The sequence below is a fragment of the Gekko japonicus genome, unplaced genomic scaffold (assembly GCF_001447785.1).
Source record: "Gekko japonicus isolate JY-2015 unplaced genomic scaffold, Gekko_japonicus_V1.1 scaffold42, whole genome shotgun sequence".
NCBI classification, from domain to species: Eukaryota; Metazoa; Chordata; class Lepidosauria; order Squamata; family Gekkonidae; genus Gekko; species Gekko japonicus.
Window position 1 is genome coordinate 162,857 of NW_015165831.1, and position 22,011 is coordinate 184,867.

A 22,011-nucleotide genomic window follows, 5' to 3' on the forward strand; every position below is an offset into this window, starting at 1 on the left:
CATGTGAGGTGGTCTGGTACTCCCATCTCTTTAAGGACCTGCCATAGTTTGTTGTGATCCACACAGTCAAAAGCTTTAGCATAGTCAATGAAGCAGAAGTAGATATTTTTCTGGTACTCTCTTGCTTTCTCCATAATCCAGCGAATGTTGGCAATTTGATCTCTAGTTCCTCTACCTCTTCGAAACCCAGCTTGTACTTCTGGCAGTTCTCTATCCACGTACTGTTGAAGCCTAGCTTGTAGGATCTTGAGCATGACCTTGCTAGCGTGTGATATGAGTGCAATTGGGGGGTGGCTTGAAAATTCCTTGGCATTGCCCTTCTTTGGGATTGGAATGTATACTAACCTTTTCCAATCCTGTGGCCACTGTTGCGTTTTCCAAATTTGCTGCACATTAAAGATGACCTACTCACAAATAAATGGATTTATGTTATTAGCTACACAGCAGACCACCAAATAACTATAGACTTCATTTCAGTTGCCTGCATTCCCTAGTCTTAAACACATTATTTAGAACTAATAAGAACTGGTCTAATGTGTTCAGACAGGTGAGCTGGGAAGCCCCTAGTTCACATTTCAGCCTTGAATTCATTATATGGTCTTAGCAAGCCACAGCTTAACAGCCTCAGCTCTTCCTCTGCAACAGAGGGATAATTAATACCTTAGAGGAATATTGAGATAGTGGATGTGACGAGCTTTGAATACCGGGGGGGGGGGGGGGGATGGCCATGGAAGCAACAGGTTGCAAGAAATAAACTGGGGTCTTATTTTTATAATGAAAGAGGGGAAATTATATTTCAGAGTTACTTGAAACTTTAAAAAGTCTTCTTTGTTTGCCGATGTGATCTCCGTAACCAGTTCCTATTCTGTGGCTGCTTAAGGGCGGGTCCAGACCACAGCTTCCCACGAGGCTGCTTTTTGGGATGGAGGGCCAGTTAAGTGAGGTACCAACTAATGCAAGGTTTGGGGCAGCAACTGTTCTATTCAACTGTGTCAACCTAGCAAGGAGTAGTACAGAAGTGACCTGCACAGTCCCTTTTGAAACCTTTAGAGTCCAGCGGCACCTTTAAGACCAACAAAGGTTTATTCAAGGTATGAGCTTTCGTGTGCAAGGAACACTTTTTCAAATACACTGGAATGGGAGGTAAGCTCCAAACTTATAGACAGGGACTTAACAGCAAATTAAAGTGTAACATTATGACATTTAAGATATGCAAAGTCAGAACCAAATAACAAGCTAAAGTTCTGCCCCCTTTCTTCAAACTTGCTACAGACAATTTCTTTACCCCTACCACTCATTTGATCAGCTCAATCTGCTCCAAAGGCAGGGAAGAGACACATAATGACAGAACATGTCATCTTCATGCTCTGCTTTTGAGCTTCCATATATATTTGATTGGCTGCTTTAGAGAAAGAGAGTTAGGGGTGTGCACTTGGCATAAACTGAGGTAAATACATACCCAAAAAATACCTTATCAGTATATTTCCGGTATCATGTAAGCCATCTGTATTCAGCTCACAATATAGCTCAGCCCAGAAAAAGGTGATTTTATTCAGCTTTTATTCAGGTTCATTAAGCTATACCAAAACCCAGCTGCCAGCCATTTAAACCTATCAGCTGACAGGCATAGCCACCAGTCAAGCAGAGGGGAGTGAAACTGACCAATTTAATGGCTGGCAAGCATTTCAGCCTAACGGTGGGCCTGCCCGCTGTCAGGCTGAAATGGCAGGGAGGAAGCGGGGGTGGCGAAACAGAGGGGTTAAATGGCTGAAAATGCTTTCCAGCCAGAAATGTCTTCCAGGCACTTGGAAGCAGAGGGAAGTGAAACTGATTGACCAGTTTAATGGCCCTGCTGTGACAGGGAGGCTGGGGAAGGAAAGGGAAGGCATTTAGACATGCCTTCTCTCTCTTCGTTCCTCCCCCCAGCTGCCCTGCCACTTCCACTGATCAGTTTCACTTCCCTCTGCTAGTCAGCTGTTAGGTTTAAATGGCCTAAACCTAATAGCTGACCCGTGGGAAGTGAATCTGACCAGTGGAAGTGGCTGGGCGGCTCGGGGAAGGAAGAGAAGACATTTAAATGTGCCTTTTTGCTCTCCCCCCCCATGTGTATAATAGACCCAAATACATTCAGAAATACGGAATATTTCCCGAGTCTGAATACTATGCCGGTATTGGTACTCAGGAAATTCGGTATTTACAGATATTTTTCGAGTCTGATATACCTGAATCTGAAAAATAGTGATTTTTTTTCTTGCAGATCCCTAAACAGAATAGTGGACTAGATGGAACTTGGTTCAGCAAAGCAGTTCTTGTATTCAAGCTCTTCCTCAAAGCTCTGTACAAGCTTACAAACTACAGGTATAACTTTGTACCCCACTGAAGAACTGCTATCACATTGAAAAGTGGACCTGAGCTAACAGTATATATATAAAGATCAAGCAATGAGCTGGTGTCTGCAATACAGAAGAACACTACAGTCAATGCAAATTACTTTGAGCACAATCACTGACTGATTCCCTTGATTTTAAATTATGAATGACACTCAGAATCCTAGTTTTGAATCCAACATGAAAGGGGGGGGGGAACTCTGGCACTGTTCCTTCCAGAATGCTGATTAATCGTTGCCTCAGAGGGAAACAAGCCATTTATTTTGAATCTTCAGAAAGGGGTTTTCTACGCTTAGATTTCCCAATCTGACACATGCAAAGTTTGAAGAACAAGGAGACGACCAACTGAAGACAACAACAACAAAATGCCTCTGTTTTTGCCTTTCTTTCAAGTCTGTAATGCACTCATTCATTTGAAGAGTGAGTCCACATGTACAAGTTAATTGGTCAAACCAGAGATGACCTCACTCTTCCTCAGCTCAACTCCCATAGTTGGGCAACTATTATTGCCTGGGGCAGAAATCATAAATCACAGCCTACTTCTTTTGATGGAACAACAGAAGTTTCACACATTTATGTTATTATATGACAGGAAATACTGAATGAATAATAGAAATTCTTTAGTCTCCCTAAGTTTAGCTAGAGTTCTGTGGCCAGTACCCTGACTTGTACATGGTTCCAAAATCCAGTACTTCCAAATAGCTTTCCATCTACTGAAGAACTTGGTAAAAAAAGATGCTACAGAAGATTTTGGTTCTCAAGCACAAGTAAGCAGCAACGAAAACAAAATTCAGACATTACCCTCTGTACTTCAGTCCCAAGTAGCACGTGCTAATATGATATCTTAATCAAAGACCCCTTTCACATTGTCATTTTAAACTGTTTGTTCTCCATTGCCTAGGTGATTCTTTGTAAAACAACCAAGGGCTGGAGGCTTCAGAAAGCATATTTAAGGGCTTTTCTGCATTCTCATTTTCTTTGTTTGTGCATCTTTACCACGTTTTGTTCCCTCTAGTGGTGTATTCAATATTACATTGCTGTATGTCTGGCATAAAAACCTACAGTTTAAATCTACAAGGAGATATGCTGGACATACAGAGATGTAATATCAAATCGACCACTAGAGGGAGCAAAACATGTGGAGGAAATCCCCCCCCCCCAAAGCAATAGAGGCACAAAAGCAATGAAAATAAGAATGTGGAAGAGCCTGAAATCCATTAATGAGCCATATCTGAAGTCCTCTGCCCATTTCAAACCATGTCACTTTCCCCCTGCCTTTTTTGCAATTCAGCACTTGCAGCTGTCATCTGAAAGCTGGCAACATAGCACTGAATTGCTATATTGGTCTAGCACCATAGCACAAAAGTTAGACCGTTCAAAAATAAAAAGGCCGAAATAGAATGCGCTGCAAAACTGGCGGTGGAGAAGTGGCACTTTCAGAAGAACCACAGACATTCTAATCACTACACTACAGAAATTCAGAAGTGCAAATACCACCTGAAAATGGAAGAAAGATGTTTAAAAAATCAGCTCAGCCCAACCCCATTTTGCAAACTTATTTCTTTATTACATTACATTTATTAATCGCCTAATCCCCACAATTGTGGGGCTCCAGGTGATGTACAAAAGTTCTAAAACCATAAAAACAGAAAAACCATATCCAGCAGTATACAATAATTAAACCAAGTGGCAGACCGCTCAAGGCCTTAAAAACCAGAATCTTGAACTTGACTCGGTGCTCCACTGGAAGCCAGTGCAGCTGGCGCAGCACAGGTTGAATATGCGCAGTCTATTATGTTCCTGTTAGGATGCGCGCTGCCACATTCTGGATCAGTTGGAGCTTCCGGGTCAGTCTCAAGGGTAGGCCAGTGTAGAGTGAGTTACAGTAGTCTAGCCTGGAGGTGACTGTCACATGGATTACTATGGCTAGGTCAGAGTGCAACAGGAAAGGGGCCAGCTGCCAGGCTTGGCGCAGATGGAAAAATGCCAGCCTGGTATGTGCGACCTGGGTCTCCATACTAAGGGAGGTATCCAGGATCATACCCAAGCTCCTGAAGGATTGCACCAGTGTCAGTGGTGTCCCATCAAGGGCTGGTAAGCTGAACCCAAGCCCGTAGGCCCCTCCCTCCAGCCACAGAACCTCCATCTTTTTAAACCATCGTACCACTTGTGACCAGTGTTCCCTCTAAGCTGAGTTAGTGTGAGCTAGCTCACAGTTCTTTAGCCTCCTGCTCACATATTTTTGTCTTAGCTCAGGAAGGATGGCTCCAGAGGAGACTAATCTATGCAGTAACCAAATTGCTCGCTCACAACTTTAATGCCAGTAGCTCACAAAATAGAATTTTTGCTCGCAAGACTCCACAGCTTAGAGGGAACATTGCTTGTGACACCAGTGACTTTGTTTAAAAAGGTAAAGAAAATCCATTAAAATGGCCGCATCTGAAATGACACAAAAACCCCACTAGCAACCAGCAGCTAAAACAGATTACAAAGGCTGTTTGAAAGGGGCCAGAGTCTCTACTGCTGGATCCCAGTCACTTGTACATCCAAGAGATGTACTGCGGACATGCATCCCACTCATGCCACTTGCTCAACATTTGTGCTGGGACCGAAGGAACTCTATATGTACCCCAGGAGTCCCCAACCTTTTTCAGGGTGCAGGCACCTTTGGGATTCTGACCCAGGGTGGTGGTGCTACCACAAAATGACTGGCACAGGAGGCAGAGCCAGCCACAAAATGTTAGCGAGTGAGGTTATGCATAACTCTAATAGCAACTCTTCAACATTTCAGGAAGAAGCTCTGCTTAACAAGATGCCTTTTAAAACGAACATATTAATTAAAAATATTTTCTTGGATACACACAGTTTACCTTCTATACCTAGAAGGGTATAACTCTGCTTAGGATTGTATTGGTAGTTCCTTAGGAAGAGATCTTGGTGTCCATGCCTACTATTATGGCTACCACCAGTGAGAGATGGCTTTGAGGGTTAGGGCAGAGATTGGGTGAAGAATATGGGAACAGGCACAGAGATAGAATACTTTAGCAACACATGCCCCTTGATTTCAAGTTTGATTTGAGAAATAATAGATCTTCACATGTTCTTCTTGCTGAGCAAGTCTAACCCTGATATCAGCAGCAGCAAAAAAAAGTGACTCAATATGGTCAGTGGGGGCATGTTGTCTCTAAAATGCAGATAACCCAAAGCACCATGCATAAGTGTTCTCTCTTTTTGAATGTGTCTGTCTGTAAAACAGCAGTTGAAAAGTAACTTCTAGTAATAAAATTCCATTTGTCAGCGAAACACATTTCCAAGTAAAAGTATGAGGATTCGTTTATTAATTTTTGCAAGAGCATTCCTACCGTATGTGAAATAAAAGACAGTACTCATATTCCAACCAATCACACAGAAATTCCTTATTTACTTAAAGATAGAACTATCATCAAATTCCATCTAAAATGAAAATCAAGGCAAGTCTAGAGGTTTCTGCTTGGCCAAAAAATCTTTAAAAAAAACATATAAACTTTTATTTCTCTTATTTTGTTTTCAAAATCAGTAAAACTTTATTCTATTTCCATTCTTTGCCATTAACAGAAAAATTGAAGAAAGCAATGTTCGTTTTACAAAGATAATACAGCTCCCAGAGAAGAAAAACCTAAATTGAGAACAGAGGTAACGAGGGGGGGGGGGGACACAGTACTGTCCTCTATTCAAAGAAAATAACTCCTGATCTTTTGGGTTAAAGTAGACCAATCATCCAGTTTGTTTGCTTGATAAAGTATGGCTGGGGGGAGGGGAGGGTGGAAAGAAAGGGCCTGGAGGGGGGGAGGGGAAAGCACACAGACATCAACTATTTCACCTTGATTAAAGTCTCAATACAGCTATGGAAAGCCTAAGTATTCATTTACAGTACACTGGGAGCTGGCTGCAAAAAAAAGTATTCACTTTCAGGCACAACTTTTTAAGTTTTTTAATCAGTAAAACCAATTAGGTCCAGAAGCTGCAGTGTTCTAAGCAGCAGCAAATTTGTGCATTGTTTTAAATATTTGTGTATTGTTTTAAATATTAAGTTACCACACTGATGGCACACCTCATCCTTATGAAATTCTGTTTCATGCTAATTGCAGATAACAAAAACTATGTCTACTCTGGAAGGTACTTTCAGTGAGATCTAGAAGAACTTTGCTTGCTATATGGACTCAAGTTTAAGTGAGACATAAAAAAACATTTTAACATTTGGCCATCAACTTAAGGAACTTGTTTGAGTGCTCTCCTCCATTTGCGTAATTCCTTGTAAACTTTTCTTATGAGCTATTCAAAGTAGTGACTAAAGCATCAAAAGATAAAATCCAACAGTATACAAACCAATTACAATTAAAACAGAAAAAATAGTTTATATTTAAATTAGTCTCACAAACAAATTTGATCACAGTGACTTAGCTCAGACGTCAAGCCAAATCATGGTTTGAGTGTCCAAACAGCAGGCAAACCATTATTTAGATCAGCTATTCTGTTGTAATTTTCCATTGTCTCAGTTTTCATTAATGTAATCCCTCTGATAATACAACAGCTCCTGGGGGTGAAATTATGGCTGTGACTATAGCTTGTCAATTCAAGCATCAGAGCAAACCACAGTTAACAAAGCCATAATTAACAGAGTTACACCTTTCAAAACCTTCTGACTTCAATGGACTTAGAAAGATGTAACTTTGCTTTGGATCGCACTGTGCGTTTTCTTTAGTTTGTTGTGATCTATCAGTTGCCTCTCAAATTTTAACTGTAACTCTCCTGAGCTAAAGGTCTGGTTCCCAGGTATGTTCTTCCCCTTGCAGCCCCAATGGCTCTTGATGGCTGGGGGACAGCTGGACATAGTATCAGGAAGCCGCAGCGCAAACAGGGAATCAGCAGAAATCCCACCTCATATTTTCATGAACTCTTGCTTCACTTGCAGAAGAGCTCATTAAAGATGGAAGCGGTGTTTTCTGATCATTTCCTCTGGATCTGTAGCCCCTGAGAGTGATCCCACTCAGTCTGCAAAACTCCCTCCAAACCCTTATGAGCAGCTTCTTGAGGGGTGCAGGAGAAAGGGAGAAGTTCCATTTTTGGATCTTATTCTGTTCACAGCTCATTTGATTCAGCTTACTGAGCTTAGTGTCGTTGCCAAAACCGGGTAGGGAAATTCCTGGAGAGTTAGGGGCGGAGTTTGGAGAGGGCAGAGTTTGGGGAGGGAAGGGAACTCCTAATTCAGCCATAATTTGGGGAAACTCCAGGCCCTGCCTGGAGGTTGGCAACCCCAGGCAAGCATACAAATGGCCGTCCACTAAAGGATAAGCTAAAAAATACTTGCACATAATCACTATTTCCTTAATCATCACAACAATATCAACCACATTTGCATCATTTAACGGCATGGGTATTAGAAAAATAAACTTATATGAGACCATTACCAATGTGATTACATTTTGCTGAAGTCAAATTAGCTTTAGTCATTCTAGGACGGATGTAGTCTAGATTTATACTTGATGATTAAAGTAACAAACAAACAACCATATATCTACATATATTTCTTGCATTCATCTGTGGCAGGAAACACACAACTTAATCTGACCATCATGGGCAAAGAAAGTATCTCCACTGACTATTGTCTTATGTCAAATGGGATTTATTACAGATGCCATCTCCATGTGCCACATTAATGCAGACCTTTCTTCTCATTTCAAGATCTTAATCACAGTTTGTTGCTCCAATATTTTATTGGTTTGGAATACATGCTGTAAAATCCACAACCATCAAATTTCCCCGTGAGCTAAAAATAAAGTGGCCGTGTCAGATATGGTTAGCTGATAGAAACCATCAGAATGTTTCTCCCCCCCCCCACTTTATATTTTGTATAACTTCCTGTTTATGTGGCAGTGACCCTTGCGTAATAAAGATCTTTGAGCATTCAAACCAGAGAAAAAGATACAGCACCATGCTATTCCTTAATGGACAATGCTGATTACTTTTGAAAGCATTTAATACATTTCCCGTATTCAACATGAACAGATGTCAGGGGCTGTGCCAAGTGAAATTTTGTTTTATGCAATCTTGGCTTGTTGTACAAGAATAACCCTTTCTCAACATGGGAAAAAATTACAGACCCAACCAATTTCCTTGACAGGGAAGAGTTGCACATGTTTTCCACTCAGACATTTTGGGTTGGTTTTTTTTTTGTTTTTTGGGTTTTTTTACAAGTTTACAGTTTTGCCAAACCTGGAACTAATTGGAGCTGTTTCCAAAAAGAAAGGCCAAATAAGCCTGCACGGTGTGTGTGTATGTGTGTCCTACATGACTGTTTCATCTGCGAGCATGTATTTTAAAAAAGCAAAACAAAACAGGAAAAGTAAGATTGCGATTTTTCCATTTAAGTTACTTAAACACTTACTGTTTCATATCCTCCCAGTTTTTGAGCAGCTTGAAACATAGTCCAAAGGTTAACTGTTAGAGGGACAATAAGTATTTAGATAAGCATTGCATTAACCAGCTTATTTCAAAGAAATGCAAATCAAACAGTTTTTTTTCTTTTACAATGAAGCAAAAAGATAATGATCACATCCACAAAAAAAAAGTTTAGAAAAAACTCACACTCTGAAAATAACATTTACATCATTCAAAGAACAAACACAGGCTTTCAAAACATATGTGTGTGTATGTATATATCCTTCCTTTTTTTAAAAAAAAAGCAATCACAAGGGAAACATTCTGTTAGACTATAGCTACAGGTATAAGGGAGAGGATTACAGAGCTTAAACTGACATCCCTGAAAAGTAAATAAACAGCATTTCATTTATTTTTTTAAAAATGAAACTTTTACATGTTCCTATATAAATATAGCATATTAGTTATAATTACAAAGAGTACTCTTTTTGGAATGTGATCTGGTTAATGCGACAGTAAACTGGAGTACATACAAAACAGTCATTGATTAAACAACTATTTACTGCCTCTCAGATAAGAGACTTTGGCTGGGATCCAGAGATCCTATTCTGCATGAAGAAACGGGCTTCTACATGAGGAGCAGCTATCTTCTTCACACAAGCAGCCTTCATTGAGAGAGAGAGAAGGGTCGGTGTGGCAATCGCCAGTTCAAGTGCTGCCAGGCAGCAATCCCTGTGCCACTGGATGGGATACTGGCATGCACTTATTGGAAGCCACACCGCTTTACAGGTGCCATTAAAAATATTTCCACACCTCAAAGCAGACAGACAAGTTGCCAGCATGGTCAGGCTGGCTCTGCATGCACATATGGAAGCCTGTTTCTCACAATTAATTGTGCACAGAGCATGGGCATGGGTGACCACAACCAGAGGCAGAAATGGACAATTGTTATATGCAGGGGTCGTTTTGTAGAAAAAGAGCTAGGGGAACTCATTAGCATATGCCACACCCCCTGACATCACCGGAAATGTGTCATAAGGCCACACCCCCTGACATCACCGGAAGTGTGTCATAAGGCCAAGCCGGCCTTGCAGCTCCACTGCCCAGCCCCATGAGGGGCCCGGCGGTGGACCTGCAAGGCCAGCGGGAGTGCAAGGAAGCCCCGCGAAGGCCCTCCCTGGCCCCAGGCAGGCAGGGGTAGGGAGAGGCAGGGAGGAAGCAACTTACCCTCCCTCTTCTCCTGCCTCCTCCTGGCTGAATGAGGGCCGGAAGCGGGGCGGCCGGAAGCAGGGAGCGGGGCTTCATCATGTGCCCCGCCCCCCGTACCTCACCCGGGGGAACTGCAATCCCCCCCGAAATGACCTCTGGTTATATGTACTTCCACCCCTGGCCTTCTGGATTTTGGCCCTTCATAATGAATTACTGATAGGCCAAACAGTTGGCTGGGGAAATTATGCAAATGCATTGCTGAAAATTTAAGGAACCTGCTTTCTGAAGCCCATCAGTCAGCTGGTGCCATTCAAAGTTTATATCTACAGGGACCTTCACATACCAATGTCTTCTGACAAGTCCCTGAGCTTTGAGACCTCTGTGGATGACAGAGAAACTGGGGTTTAAGCATATATTTATTTCACCTAAGGTGCTGTAGGACCTCACCCTAAAATACACCACCATGGTGTATTTTCTGAAGAAGTTCAATAATGGGTGGAAAAGTAGTCATCGAAGGAAAGCACTCTCTACCATGGTTCATCAGTCTTCTCACTGATTAACCTGATACACTTTCAGAGAACACCACAGTCCTCTAGGAACAGAATATAAAAACCACTGAGCGAGCCCATCCAATTAAAAATGCCAGAAATTTTGAAAAGCTCAAAGGAACATAACATTACTGTGATATTGCCTAGCTTGAAGGTATCATTTGGGTAGGTCTGGCCAAAGTAGTTCTTGGCTACCCACACAGCTTGGACAAGTGGAAATTGAAAAAAGGAAACTGAGTTGTGTTACGGTTGCCTTTCTACCACAGCTTTTGACATTCAAGAATAGGACTTGGTGCCTCTATCAGATTCTTGAGATTTCCAATCCTCTATTTAGAAAAACTGCACACTTATACTCATGGAAGCAAAAATGTTCAAGATGACAAGAATGTGCAAAAGATTACCAGTGCAATCCTTAGCAGAGTTACACCCTTCTAAGTCCACTGAATTTAGTTGATTTAGGAGGCTTTGACTCTGCTCAGGGTGGCAGGGAAAATGACCATAAGCCACCACTGTTTGAAACCATTTCTCTGGATGTTGAAATGAATGTCTAATGAAGTGAATGTGAATGACATTACTAAGTCTAGGATGCCTACAGAGTTTTGAATTGCCAACTCTCAAGCACGTATCAGAATGGCTGACTAAAAGCTTGGCTCATCACATATATGGGAAACATGGATCTCTTGTACACACATGATAGGAAAACATGATAATTCAGTCCTTTCACACAATTTGGAAGTCATTTGTTGGCAACTGCAATTTCTGTGATGGAAATAATGTACGGTATATTCATTTCAAAGACATTATTGTATCTGGGTGTATGAGAGAGTGTCTCTAAGTCCTCAGTTATGATCATGATTTAATTTTTTTATTTTGTATATGTCTGTGCTTTACTTTAATTAGATTGCCTTATAAAATCTAAATTACAAATGCATGGGGAAAGGCGCCAGTCCTCAAAACACTTTTATGGTGATCTGTAATGAGCTGTCTGAAGAATGCAATGAAAACAGGTTCACCTGCATTTTTCTCTCCCTTCCAATTGCCTTGCCAAGCCCATATTCTACAACCTAGTAGAAAAGATTCCCATGAACTGCCTGCATGAATTGCCTCCACAATATGACATAAATTATGGGTGTTTTCCCAGTGACTAGGGCTCATTATTGAGCTAGATAGCACAGCAAAGATTACTCACTACATTTATTCACCAGCAGAGAAATGGCAGTATCTAAACTAGTTCTTCAAACTCAATATTTAGAAATGTAGATTTTACACATGTCAAAGGTAGACAAACACAGTGAGTAATCCTGGTCATCCTAAGCACAGCTCAGTAACTTTCTTGAAGAGTCTTATCAAAATAATCAAGTAGCTTAAAAAAAAAACTTGCAGGACTGAGTACATGGGGGTACATCAAACAAAGCAGTTTATTTCAGCCATATGTTGCAGAATGATCTCATTCTGACACTGGGTAATTGAGATCCAGTGTGTATAGGGGGGTGGGGTGTCTATCTTTTAAGTGGGTCTTTTTATTAAGGACATTCATGCAAGGGGGGGAGGAAGCCCGGCACATATTTTTTTCATCACAAAACATTCTAAACAAAAAGCGTCACTGAACTCTCTACTCCTTGAGCTATCAAGAGCTTTTCTGAGGCCTTGACTTAATTGGAATCAAATGCATAATGCAACAAACCTGTTCGTAGTGCATTAATTTTACTTCTATTTCAAGCAGCCGGTTTTCCAGGCAAACATTGTAATCATTTTGGAGTTATATAAGTTTCTAATGGGCTGCTAGAGGTCCATTGCAATCAGTGTCAATTGTTATTAGGTATGTAAATTCTTATGTAAAACATTCAGGTTTGACATTCTTCATCAAAATAGCATATGGCTTTAATCGGAGATCAGGGAGAGCAATATTTCCAAGAAAGGCATCTTCCCTTAAGTATAATTTAAATATCTTTTAGACTTATGATGTTCATTCTCTCCTTCTTGTAGAATTTTTAGCAGGATTTAATCACAATTGCAGTCTCTCTACCAATGACTGCTTTATGAATTGTGACATCCCCCAAAAGGTCTATTCCAAAGCAATTCTTAGCCTTACATTCTGTGCTAGAAAATGATCCTGTCTATATTTATATTCCCTGTTAATTATGATCTCCAAACACTGTAAAAAATGACTTGATGATGACTCTGTCTTTAATATATTTTTTTTGGGGGGGCTTTTCCTCTCCAACAAGGACCATCTGGGTACAATAAAAGTACACCACATTATTAATTCAACGAAAGACATTAACTGCAGTTCTACCAGAGAGAGAAAAAACAGGAACGTTTCAAACCTGCCTATTGCTGGGTCACCGTCAGTGGATTTTAAAACCATAAATTTATCTAGCTGCAGTTGCCCAGAAGGAAGAGCTGCAATCCCACCTAAGAGACTCTAAAATAAACTGGGCTGGGTATCTAAAACTGTAGACTCTTAAGAACCCCAGGAATGTGTGTGTGTTTTCCTATTTGAAGTTTTTGTTTAAAGGAAGACAGGGTGTGCATTAGAAAAAAGTAAGAGTCCAATATTTTCAGCCTGAAGGGGTTTTTTTTTTGGGGGGGGGGGTTGTTTTAAATTGGACAGGGTCCATAGAATCAAGCCTAGAACTCTGGGTCTTAATGTGGTTTTGGATTTGTGCTTCTCTAATAACAAAAGTAATGGTAAAAGTGTCTCAAAACTAGTTTGTTTAATAGAATGGGGGAAGGGGAGCAGAGAAAAATGCCAAAAATCCTAATTAGGCATGCTTGAGCCCTTGGCCATATCTAAATAATCCATCGGATCATGGCCACTGTTTTGTATGGTGTATGGTACAAACAAGAGAGGGGAAGAGGGGGCAGTCATTGCAGCCCGCAAAATTGTTCTACCCCCATCAAGCCAATCAAACTCGAAAAACCGAACTATTCTAGAAAGTCAACTCCCCCCCCCGCCCCCAAAAACCCCCAACCACAATGAAAATTCTACTTACTCTGCTTAAAACCTAGGTAAGGAATTCGTTCAATTGGTGTTTTTCTTTCTTTCATATATTTATAAAGCGCCACAAGGAATGCCTGTTCATCCGTTCTGCATTCTTCGCCTATAGAAACCTTTGATTTAAACTCACTTGAGCCCCTTTTGCAGTTGCTGCTGTTATTTTTGGTTTTGGACAAAGGCAATTTAGCTTCACATTTTACCTAGAAGAAAAGAGGAGATACCAGATTAGATCTTGAAAGCTAACCTGATCCACCTTCCATCCCCATTGAAGTGATGTGGTCCTGCCCCATCAAAACCTCTCTTCCTCAGTGTTATGAAGATCAAGATGAATCGTTTTAAGCTTACCCAGGGGTCATTTGGGGGGGGGACGCGGGGGGACGCCATCCCCCCGGGTGAGATGCGGGAGGGCGGGGCCTGGAGCTCCCTGCTGGTGCCCGCTGGAGGTCGCCGCCGGCTGTGGGGAGGACACACTTCTGGTGATGTCAGGGGGTGTGGCATATGCTAATGAGTTATGCTAATGAGTCCCCCTAGCTCTTTTTCTACAAAATGACCCCTGAGCTTACCCTTATGTTTTTAGTCACCAACTCCTGGCTCTTGATGGTGTGCCTCTAATACTAGTGCTGACTGCAGGAATCCGGGTGTGATTCTGGATGCCTCCCTTTTGATGGAGGCCCAGCTCACAAATAGGGTCAGGGTGGCATTTTCCCATCTGGGTCAGGTTAGACAACTGGTCCCCTTCCTGTCTCGCCCTGACTTAGCCACAGTGATCCACACAATGGTCACCTCCAGATTAGATTACTGTAACTTGCTCTATGCAGGGCTACCCTTGAGACTGACCCAGAAACTCCAACGGATCCAGAATGCGGCGGCGCTGGTTCTTACTGGAACCCCATTTACAACCCATATTCAAGCAGTTCTTCGCTAGCCGCACTGGCTCCGTTGAATATCTGATCAGGTTCAAGGTTTTGGTATTAACCTTTGAAGCCCTAGATCTGGGACCAATGTATATGCGGGACCACCTCTCCTTGTACATCCACCAAAGAGCACTACGCTCAATGGATAACAACTTACTGGTGATCCTTGGCCCGAAAAGCATCTGGCTGTCCCCAACCAGAGCGAGGGCTTTTTGTCCCTTGTCCCTTTCCCTTGTCTGCTACGCCCTTACTTATTAATCTGTATGATATTTACTTTCCCCGTAGATAAGGGGCACTATGTCGTGTCCCCTTTTCACATGCCATTGCATTGGTTGTTAGTAGTATGGTAAGAGTTGTTTTTGATGGGTTTTGTTTGTGGCCACTGCTATCATCTGCTCTGAGACCTGTTGGACACGGGAGGGGTGGGCTAGAAGTCCAATAAATAAATAAAATTCGCAAATGGTCAATAAAGGTTTACAGTGCAATGAGAATACAGACTAAGTTTGCACTATGCTTTTAGTGTAAGCAGATGCACTGATAACCATCCTTACCCTGGCCCCCACCTGGTGGAATGAGCTCCCTTATGAGATCAGGGCCAGTAAGACGGAGCTTTTCCACCCCCGGCTTTCAGTTGAGGCAGAGGGCATCCACCTGATATGGCCTCCCCTCCACATACCTCAGATTCTACATTGCCGGTATTAACATCATTTGTTGAGGCATATTGTATATCCAGTATTAGATTGTTTACAGGTTTTAACCTTAATTGATTTATGTGTTTTTACATTTTAATTGTAAATCTGCATTGTGTGCAGACCGGTTTATTTGGAACCTGCCCCGAGCCTGCTATGTGGGGAGGGTGAGATATTAAATTTAATAAAATAAATACATAAATTTTGTGCGTAAGCTTTCAGCATTCTAGTCCAATATCCCAGCCTTCCTTCACACTCTAACATGACCAAGAAATGGAACCCACTCTTGACCTATGCTGGTATGAGCAAGTTTGACCTCAATGGCTCAGATCACCATGGACAGCAAGCACATTTAGCCTCTCAACAATGGAGCTTCTGACTGCACTATTTACTTTCTCTTATAAAAACAAATATTTCACGCACAGTAACAAAATGGTTCAGGAAGATGTAGAGAGACAGGAATTGCAAATTATACTACAGTGCATAGTATGTATTTGCTGCTTCAAGTACAATCCTACTATGTAATTTCTGCATCATTTAAGGTGTCTTGTTACTGCTTATGCTCTGTTTCAGACTTCTACTTGGTTTCAGATTTCTGCAATCCAAATCCTATTGCAATGTTTATTGGATGTCCCATCCTGCTGATTGCATTGACTTACACTGTGTAATCTAGCTCAAGCCTCAGTGAGAAAAGCAGATTAAAAAATGACATAAATAAATTCATCCATGGTGGTAGAGATGGGACTGCCGTTCCTAGGGATGTTCCAGCTGCAAGGTGCTGCAGAATACTTGAGGACACCATTACATATACTGGAGGTATTTGCTCTTACTGGTAAGGATCTAGGGAGACCCTTCCCTTCACACACTCCACCTACCATAATGATGCTGTTTTGCTAGTCCATATAGATAAAATCCATTTTCCAAGGTTCCATTACATTTCTGCATTGCATCAAAAAGTAGAAAGAGGGGGAGTGTGGAGACGCAGGGCGGATAGGGCTGCAACAAAAGGGCTACCAGGCAGGACATAGCTGGAATCTGCTACTTGCCCCAGATGCTGCTGAGGCATATTAAGCTCTGTCTGTCTCAGAATCCAAACCCCTTTAGTGGTGGAAAGAAGGCCTGTAGCCAGGATTTTTTACTTCGGGGGGGGGGGTGTGCATCAATTTTTTTTAGCGGGCAGCTAAACCTAATTAAAGTTGATTAAATCACAGTTAATCTAATTACCTCCTACTCCCCTTCCTGACCCTCAAGCACGGCTCTAGATGTTTGGGAATGCCCCTGCTCGCCTCCAAATAAATGGGATGGCGGAGGGGGGAAGAATCCAACTGGCTTCACTCAGTAGCCAACAAGGGAGATGCACAGAAGGCTTTTGGGGATCGCAGTACTCGGCTTCCCTCTCTATTCTAAACTCCTCTGCCTGGCGGTGGGGCTGATTCCAAAGGCGCACAATATTTGGGGCGGATGTGACGTGATGGTGGTGGGGGGGGGGGGGAGAACAAGGCCTCCTCTGTATCATTATGAGGGGTAGATATTTTCTTCTCACCTGCAGCTTCCGTTCGAACAGCATATGTTGCAAAGACAACACACTCTCTTTCTTCCACATCAGCTCAAGCAGCTGACCCCTCCCCCAGGCCGGTGTAGCTGGAGCACCGTCCTTTGCCTGGCCCTGCCCTCTCTTGGGGGTGCTTGTCCAGACAAGCAGCTCTCACCATGTGCCCCCGTCACCGTGGCCAACTCTTGACCCCAGGAGCGGTTCTTTCTATGGCAGGTAAGGGCAGCGCGGGAAAGGGCGGGAGAGAAGTCAGACTCCCCTAGTCTGCCTTACGGCCTCTGTCACTTCCTATAGCCGCTAGAGCCCAACCCAGCTTGGGTGCTCTTAGGTCCCTCCCTCCTGCAGCTTGTGCCATCCTGGGCAGCTCGCAAGGGAGAGGGTACTGCTGTAGTGCCCTTTTTCCTCCGAAGCTGGTGAGTGGAGGTGGAGGTGAGTGGAGTGGAGTGGAGGTGGCCCTAACCCAAGCGTGATGAGGATGGGAGAAGCCAAGCTCAGAACAGCCTTGTGGGCGGGAAAAGTAGGCGAGGCTGACTGCCCGGAATTCTTTTCTAGGACCTGGTTTCAGTCCCCCCCCCCCGCCCACTGCTTCCCGCCCTTCTGCCACACCAGTGGATGTGCCCGACTTTAGGTGGACTTTTTAAGAAGGCAGGGCAGGGCACAGCCACAGCTCAGGCACGCCCGACTTTAAGAAAACTTTTTAAAAGGTCAAAAAAGGTTTTCCTTGATGAAAACTTGTGGGGCAGGGTCCATAATTGAGGGGGTGGAGCCCCCAAATGCCCCAACATAGCTACAGGCCAGGTGGAAAGTACCATCAAGTAGTAGCTGATTTAAGGTGATGCTGTAGTGCTCTCAAGGCAAGCGATGAACAGATGTGGTTTACCACTGCCCGCCTCTGTGTAGCGACCCTGAATTTCCTTGGTGGTCTCCTATCCAAGCACTAGCCAGGGCAGACCCTGGTTAGCAGCCGAGAACCAATGAGATTGGGTTAGCCTGGCCCATCCAGGTCAAGGCATATTCCTTTACTTTCCCCAATAAAGGTAAATGATTGGCTTTCACATGAATGGAAGAAGAAGACTTGGATTTATACCCCGCCCTTCACTACCCGAAGGAGTCTCAGAGCGGCTTACAATCTCTTCCCTTCCTCTCCCCACAACAGACACCCTGTGAGGTAGATGGGGCTGAGAGAGCTCTTTTGAGAACTGCTCTTGAGAGAACAGCTCTGAGAGAACTGTGACTGGCCCAAGGTCACCCAGCTGCCTGTAGAGGAGAGGGGAATCAAACCCGGTTCTCCAGATTAGAGTCCCCTACTCTTAACCACTACACCAAAGTTCTACACCCTTGAGGACATGGCTGTTTAAATGCAAACCTGCCTTCTAGACTTACCCTGGGCACCTTGGCCCTCACTGCAAGGGTGAGTGTGCAAAAACATAGAAATATCTTGGACTGCCCATGAACAGGGAAGCCATTGTGCATGTATTATTATTTGTCTCTGCAACAACCAGGGCCTCCTCTACTATCTTCCTCTATGAGCAGTAGACAAATGTACACCAAGGCAGTGCAGAAAAGAGAATATTCTTTTCCTATGCTTCAGAAATACAGCCTTAGCCTCATCATATCATTAAACATTTACTGGAATATAAAGCATTTTAAACTATATCTATATCAGGGGATAACAGCGGATGTACTCATTTTACTAAAACTTACCAGCATTACATCAGCAACATTTAAACCACATATAATCATCATTTCTAAAGAAGGACACTATTTTCCTGATTTTTAGGTTTCCTTGACCTCCGGCAGAAGAAACACAATGGAATCAGGTTAATTCCGCCTCTTTTTTAAAATAAAGAAATGTGGTACGATACTATATATCCTTTTGTAATAACTTCCATCAAACCAGACTAACTGAATGTCAAGCCCATTACATATTATGAATATAATTTTTAAAAAATAAATTTATTAGCTAGCCATACTGTTTTAAAATGCACAACCAATTTTTGGGGTACTATTACCGGTAATAAAACAATCTCCCAAGAGGAGATCTAGAGTATTACATGATCTATTTTAGATACGTGCTATTTCCCTCCCAGTAATTCCTATGTAAAAATGACCTTTGATGATTGTATAACCTAGTGGGAAAACTTCCTTCATGTGCTCTGAACAGCATCCAGGTTTTTATAAACAAAGTATCCAGTTTCAGTGTCTCGGGGTGAGGCATGAGCTGCTAGTGTTAAAATTGGACAGGGAGTCAGGAGGAGCTGATGGGTATATTAATTGACATCAGAGTATTAAAAACCCTGCATGGTTACAATTATGGCACACAGAGCCAAACGTTGTTTACATTTATTTTTAAGAGGAAATGATTAGTCCTCATGATTATGTCAAATAATATGACAATAACTGCGGGCAAATATTGCAAAAGGTCCACAAATCCGAAAGAATCTCTCTGCCAAAAAGAATCTGATCTACTCAAGCCCCTGCGGAGAGCCTGCATGTGGTTACAGTGTTGGCCTAGAAACTGGGAGATCCAGGTTCCAATCCCCTCTCTGCCATGGAATAGGGTTGCCAGCTACGGGTTGGGAAATATGGAGGTTTTGGGGGTGGACTCTGAAGGGCTGAAGGTTTGGGGAGGGGAGGGACAGCTCTGGGCTATAATGACATAAAGTTCACCTTCCAAAGCAACCATTTTTTCCAGGTGAACTGATCTCGTAATCCGAGGAGGTTGGCAAACCTAGCCATGGAGGTTTGCTGGGTGACCTTGAGCCAGTCACACTCAGTCTAACCAACCTCACAGGGTTGTTGTGATGATAAAATGGGGAACTGGAGAATGTCGTATGCCACTTTGGGTCCCCACTAGGGAGGAAAGTGGCATATAAACAAAGTGAATAAATGGAAGCATAAATTTGATTTTTGGTTAGTTTTAACATACTCTAAAACCATGGTTCATTCTGCCCAAGACAGACTCAAACACCCAATTTAGAAACCATGAAAGAACTAATTTATGTAAACCAGATTGTCACAAACACAATTTGTGTTGCTGTAGGCAAAGGCCATTGCAAAAATATCAAATGTAATCCATAAAATACAAAGTCCTAATGCATGCATTCATGTTTCACATTCAACATGCAAGCTTCAGATAAAATAATGTATGAATATAATCCCTAATCTTTAAAAGCCAGTATCAAAGCACTTTATCTTTAAAAAGTTTTAAATGTTTATGGCCCACTACTCCTTCCCCAAATAACTGGAACAGATTTTACTTTGCTGCAATTGTAAAGAGGCCAGCTTGGTGAGATACACATTCATGTCAACCCAAGATAGCAAACAGAAAGATCTATCCTGCTGTGACTATGCATTCAGGCACATGGTAAAGACAGGAGTCAAAGTGGCCAGAACAGCTTCTAACAAGCTAATTTTTTACTTTGACACATACACAATCTGTCCCCAATAGGCAAGTGCTGATACCTGCCCTCTAATTAGCAGTTGTCATCTTCCAGAGACTTCATTCTGTAAATGCTTTCACCAACTTTGAGAGAAGAGATATTTTGTAAATATCTCGAGCTGTGAACATCTTTTCTATAATAGCTGCACAGCAATAAGAATAGTTATAATTTATAACTCCCCCATCCAAAGCGATATGGAACTTAAAGATTTGCTTATAAAGCCTCAGTTGGAACCCATAAATGGCTGTTGGCTCTAAAGATAATGCTTATTGAATCATTTTATTGAGGAAGCTCTCAGCCCATCACCTCCCTCCCAGTTTTGTTTGCTCAGACCAGCATTTCTTTGTGAGCCTTGGAATCAACCCTTTCATTCAAGTTGCACCAGTACTGGATCAGACTTGTATTAATTCTGGATTCAGGGGAGAGAAAGCCTGCCTCAGCTTTCAGAAGCTGCTGGGGTTCCCAGAGAAAGTGGATTTTGTCTCCAGGCTGATTGACCACTTAACTTACAGGGAAATTTCCCAGTGGGTCACTGCCCTAGAGGGCCACTGGTGGCCAGGGACAAGCCGAGCCGAGCCACATCCCAGCACTGCAGGGGCTAACTGGTTAAGACCAGTGCTCCCTCTAAGCTGAGTTAGTGTGAGCTAGCTCACAGTTTTTTAGCCTCCTGCTCACGGATTTCTGTCTTCGCTCATGAAGGAGGGCTCCAGAGCAAACTAATTTATGTCGTAGCCAAATCGCTCACTCACAACTTTAATGACAGTAGCTCACAGAGTAGAATTTTTGCTCACAAGACTCCACCGCTTAGAGGGAGCATTGGTTAAGACAATTCATCAGCAGTGGTAATCACTATCAATTCACCAACTGTATTTTCCTGCTGTTAGTTTTCAGGAGGGAGGAATGTTCCTTACAAACAGATGTACACTAATGCCCACGGTCTGCACTGCTGAGCTGAGGGACCCCTGCACTGCTGTCCTGTAAGTGCCGCGGGGGCCTCTCAGCTTGGCTGGCTCCAGGACCATTTCCACTTCCCAATCCCCTTCTGCCTTTATCCTGCCCTTTTACTCAGCAAAGTTTGAAGACTTAATCCAGTCTACAGAGCCTCCCTCTGCTGTAAGTGACTATTCGTCTGGAGGAAGGCTTCAGCTTTGCTCTTAAGATGGGGGAGGAGCAATGGCTCAGTGGTAGAGCATCTACTTGGTATGCAGAAGGTCCCAGGTTCAACCCCAGTATCTCCAGTGGAAAGGAATAGGTAGGAGGTGATGTGAAAGACCTCTGCCTCAGCTCCTAGAGAGCTGCGGCCAGTATGAATAGGCAACACTGAGCCAGTATAAGGCAGCTTCATGTGTTCAAGATATCCAATGGGGCACTAAACATTTGGGCAACTGCTCCCCTCACATATATTTTAAAGCTGGGCTCCACTAACTGAAAAAAAAAGCCCGTAAGGCCTACTGAGCAGCTCATGAGACCATAAGCTCCAGGTGTTTCCCCTAGTAAGATGCTCATTAAAATGAATTCCCAGATATTTAAAAAAACAATCTACATGGCTCTGTGTTGTCTACTATATTGTCCACTTGTACATATTGGTCCTTTCCCCCCAAAAAACTGTTTTGGTCTTGGAATAATATTAAAACTGTTGCTTTTAATACTGTGCTGTAGACAAAAACTGACCTATAAGTTTCAGAGCACAGGAAAACGATGTGGTATATATGTATATATGCACATGCTTTACACCCAACGTGATTTCACAGTTGCTGTTTGTCAACAGCAAGAATACAAGAATGCATGAAAATACAGGTTGCCGTTGTTTCACTTTTGATTCTTCATTCACTCATCACTACTGAGTTGTTA

General features: G+C 42.7%; 1 protein-coding gene across 2 annotated transcripts in view; it reads right to left on the reverse strand.

Annotated features, from left to right (window-relative positions):
* The window catches only part of ARID5B (AT-rich interaction domain 5B), a 261,009-nt gene that overhangs the window by 36,168 nt on the left and 202,830 nt on the right, over nt 1–22,011 (reverse strand). For both annotated transcript variants that reach the window (XM_015410813.1, XM_015410812.1), the window contains 2 exons: nt 13,558–13,762; nt 8,812–8,864 (listed from right to left, as the gene is read on the reverse strand). In XM_015410813.1, coding sequence (XP_015266299.1) covers nt 8,812–8,864; nt 13,558–13,762 — 258 coding nt within the window. The remainder of the gene's footprint in view (nt 1–8,811; nt 8,865–13,557; nt 13,763–22,011) is intronic.